General features: G+C 47.7%; 1 protein-coding gene across 1 annotated transcript in view; it reads right to left on the minus strand.

Annotated features, from left to right (window-relative positions):
- Positions 1-3,574: 3,574 nt before the first annotated feature.
- LOC106302362 overlaps positions 3,575-4,463 on the minus strand; it is a 1,971-nt gene continuing 1,082 nt past the window's right edge. The window contains exons 2-3 of the mRNA XM_013738887.1: positions 3,967-4,162; positions 3,575-3,814 (exon numbers count right to left, since the gene is read on the minus strand). Coding sequence (XP_013594341.1) covers positions 3,575-3,814; positions 3,967-4,162 — 436 coding nt within the window. The remainder of the gene's footprint in view (positions 3,815-3,966; positions 4,163-4,463) is intronic.

Genomic DNA, 4,463 nt, shown 5'->3' on the forward strand with positions numbered 1-4,463 from the left:
GAATTTCCCAGAGGTCCCGGATATCTGCTAATACCACACGCCAAGCAAATCAGAACACAATAATGACAACGAAGAAGTATAAAAATCATAAGAAGAGAGCAAAGAGAAGTCTTATTCCGAATTTGCGAATGAGCGTTTACAACAAGGTATAAGCCTGGGCTCGAGAGCTGTCGGCGAGATTCCTAGTTCTAGCAACCCTAAGACGGCTAAACGTAATTGAGTCGCAGCTCAAAATAACAAAAACGGAAAGTTGCCTAATTGCTCTAAGTGCTAAGTTTTCTTTGAAAAAGTTCCTCCTTATGCCTCTCGCCTAGGACCCCTTATATACTGGCTCCAAGGTCGGTTTACGCTTTTCCTCTTCTGCCCTTAAGCCGCCATAGCATAAAAATGGAGATATTCCATTTTTTCCGATCTTCGCAATTATCTTCAAAATTTCGTATTTATCCGCGGAAACTTGACATTTATCTTCCCTTGCGAACCAAGCGTAAACCGACATGTGGTTTACGGCCTGTTGGTTAAGAAATTGTAAGTTGGGTCTCTAGTCATGTCTTAGGTCCCTTTGGGCCGTCTTTCGACTCGAAACATTTATTACGGCTTCTTTCGATAAAGAATGAACTTTCCGCGGTTTTTACGGTAAAGTTTGATTGATAGCTTAGAACTGGCGGGGAACGTGAGATGGGTTCGCTATGGTATTTGGGAGATAGCGTCGAAGGGTATACGAGAATGCATGGACTGATGTCGTATCAACGTTTCGGAAGAGCTCGGTCGCTACGTAGCGACCCAACTTTGGTAAGCGCTCGGTCGCTATGTAGCGATCGAGCGGAATGGACGTTTGGTCGCTACGTAGCGACTGAGCTTTGGCTCGAACTCGGTCGCTACGTAGCGACCGAGCGGAGCACGTGTTTGGCCGCTGCGTAACGATCCTTCTCGAGCTCTTGTCCGATGATTCACGTTTCTTCCACAAAGCTTTTCGTAAAGAAGAATCTATTTCGAAAAAGTATTTGTCGAAGAATTTTTCTTCTTCAGGTATTTTGACGTTAACTTCGTCGTAACCGTTTTCGACCCCAACAATGCCCCATTTCCTGAAGGGCCATGGTGAACTTATGGATTTTAGATTTTCTGGAGGGAGCTTTGAGACCGGAGCGTACCTCTTACCTGAATCACAGTGTTTGGCCTTCTTGTTAGCATCCTCGGCCATCGTGGGCCAGTAGTAGCCCGCTCTTTTGGCTCTTAACACCAGCCTTTTACCGCTAGAGTGAGATCCGCAATCTCCCTCATGTAATTCCACGAAAATCTTAGCTGCCTCTCAGGGTGTGACACACCTTAGGTACGATCCGGAGAATGACCTTCTATACAACTTTCCCTGGGGGACCCAGTACCTCGCAGCTTGCTTCTTGATTTTTCGGCTCTTGTTGCGGTCCTCGGGGAGAGCATCGTTCTCCAATTATCGGATCAAGGGAGTCATCCAAGTGTCTCCTTCTTCGACAGCTGAGACCTCTTCATGGTGAGCTCCTTCCAAGATTGCCGGCCACTAGAGTACGAGCAAAGGGATGCTCATTTGTTTATCCGTATCGAGAGCGGATCCTTGCCAGGGCATCTGCTTGGGAGTTCTGCTCCCTGGGGATTTGAGTGAGCTAGCAATTCTTGATTTTTTTGATGAGGCGTTGGGCCACTGCTAGGTATTGAATCATGCTATCGTCCTTCGCCAGATATTCTCCTTGCACCTGGTTGATTATGAGCTGGGAGTCGCTATAGACTTGGATATCCTCTACTCCCATCTGGTGCGCGAGAGTGAGTCACGCGATCAGGGCCTCGTATTCAGTTTTGTTATTTGTAGCTTTGAAGTTGCATCTTACTGCTCTGGAAGCCGTGTTCCCAGTTGGAGTGGTTAGTACGATTCCTACCCCGGATCCTCGGATGTTGCTAGAATCATCTACGTAGAGGACCCATTCCCCATCTTCTGTTGTTTCGCTCCGGAGGCGTATTTCTTTCCACGGCTGGAAGCAAAGAGGGGGAGAATTCGACAACGAAATCTGCAAGGACATGGGATTTTATGGCTGTAGCTGGCCGAAAGATCACATCGTATTCTCCTAACACGACTGCCCATTTCGCCAGTCGACCGGAGACCTCTGGCTTGTGCAAGACCAATTTTATGGGAAAGGAGGTGACAACGACCACCAGAAGAGCTTGAAAATTAGGTCGGAGTTTCCGGGCTGCCACCATTAGAGCTAAAGCCAGCTTCTCCAGGTGGCTATAATGGGTTTCCGCATCTAAGAGTGCCTTGATAACGTAATAGACCTGTAATTGCTTGGTCCCCTGTTCCCGCACCAAAACAGCGCTCACTGCATGCCATGAGACCGCTAGATACAATAGTAGGACCTCTCCAAGTAGTTGTTTGGACATACGAGGTGGCGAAGTGAGGTAGGTTTTAAACTCCAAGAGGGCGGACTCGCATTTCTCGGTCCATTGGAAGTCTTTCGGATTCTTGAGTGTTTCGAAGAAAGCATGAGACTTGTCTGAGAGCCTGGAGATGAATCTACTTAGAGCTGCCATCCTTCCTGGTAGCCTCTGGACCTCTTTGACACTTCTTGGAGAAGAGATAAAATGAATGTCCCTGATCTTCTCTGGGTTCGTCTCGATGCCCCTGCGAGTCACGATATATCCGAAGAACTTTCCCGAGCTGACACCGAAGGAGCACTTAGCCGGATTAAGCTTCATGTTGTATTTTCGGAGGGTGGAGAAGGCTTGTTGTAGATGTGATATGTGATCTTCTGCTTCCAGGGACTTGACAAGCATGTCATCGATATAAGCTTCCATGGTCTGTCCGATCTGGTCGGCGAACATCATGTTTACCAATCTTTGGTAAGTTGAACCGGGGTTCTTCATGCCGAAGGGCATAACCTTATAACAATAGATTCCCCTAGAGGTCATAAAAGATCTTTCTCCTGGTCCGCCGGATGCATTATAGCCGGAGAAATCATCCATGAAGCTCATCAATTGGTGTCCAGCTGTGGCGTCTACTAGCTTGTCGATATGAGGCAGGGGAGGGGATCCTTCGGACATGACTTATTGAGATCCGTGAAGTCTATACAGACTCTCCACCTCCCATTCTTCTTCTTGACCACGACTATGTTGGCTAGCCACTCTGGGTACTGTTCTTCTCGAATGAAACCCGTGATGAGTAGGTTTTTGACCGCTTCATTGATTATCAAGTCCCTCTCTGGAGCGAACTTCCTTTGTTTCTGTCTGACAGGCTGGTTTTGAGGATCCACTTGCAGCTTATGGATGATGACTTCTAGATCGATTCTAGGCATATCTTGGTGGGACCATGCAAAACAGTCGGAATTTGATCTAAGGAAGTCTATCAACCTCCGTCTTAACCCTTCAGCGAGCTTGGAACCGAACTTGAGATTTCGGGTTCAGTCTCCTTCCACCAGGGGTACGTTGTCCATTTCTTCGACTTCGGGTTCTTCCATATGTTGAAGTGAAGGTCCTCTTGGTTTTTCATGCCCCAGGGCATGGGGAACTTTATCAGCTGATGGAGCGTTGAGGGTACAGCCCTCATGCCGTGAATTCAAGACCTCCCGAGGATGATTTTATAGGGTGACTGGCAATCGACGATTAGGAATCTGGTTTGCATACTGACTCCTTCGGCGTAGACTGGGAGAATGATTTCTCCTTCGGTATGCTTAACTTCTCCGCTGAACCCCACGAGCGGGATTATCTTCTTTATCAGGGTACCATACTTTAGTCCCAGGCTTTGGTACGCAGTACGGAAGATGATGTTGCCGGAGCTTCCGCTGTCTACTATACCCTTTTCACCAGACAGTTGTCACGGTAAGCGATATCACTTGGGCATCATGATGAGAAGCTAGGACCCCTTCCTGATCCTCAGATTTGAAGCTTATGTCGCACATATCTTGGGATACATGTTCAAGCGGGTTTCCCCTGCGTCGTTCCCGGTACCCCAGGTGCCTTTTCTGAATGGTTCATGTCGCTTGTTGCTAACCCTCCAGATATGACATGGATTGTTTGATCTTGCCGAGGTAGTAAGGCAGGAACGGTTTCCATGGGCTCTCCTAATCTTCTGCTGTCGAGTTCTGGCTTCGGAATGTCACCTGCTGCCCCATGAATCAGGACCTCTTGCGTTTTTCGGGTGCCCCTAGAAGAGGTATGGATTCGTCCAGAATATAGGACCAGTGTTCGTGTTAGCCAGTCTGGCTAGGAACTTGATCCTCATCCGGGAGGATATGATCTCTGTGGGAACCGAAATTCACACCGTCGAGTTTTGTTAATCGGAGGAAAGCCAAGTTAACCTAGCCTTCCCTGAAGGTCCCGGTTATCTGCTGGGCCACGCACAACACAATCAATATGAAAGATTCGAAAGTAATAAATCGTAAAAGAGTGAAAAGAGAACAAGGAGGTCTTATTTCTGAATTCGCGTTTGAGCGTGAACAACAGGT

This window comes from Brassica oleracea, chromosome C7, assembly GCF_000695525.1.
Source record: "Brassica oleracea var. oleracea cultivar TO1000 chromosome C7, BOL, whole genome shotgun sequence".
Lineage (NCBI taxonomy): Eukaryota > Viridiplantae > Streptophyta > Magnoliopsida > Brassicales > Brassicaceae > Brassica > Brassica oleracea.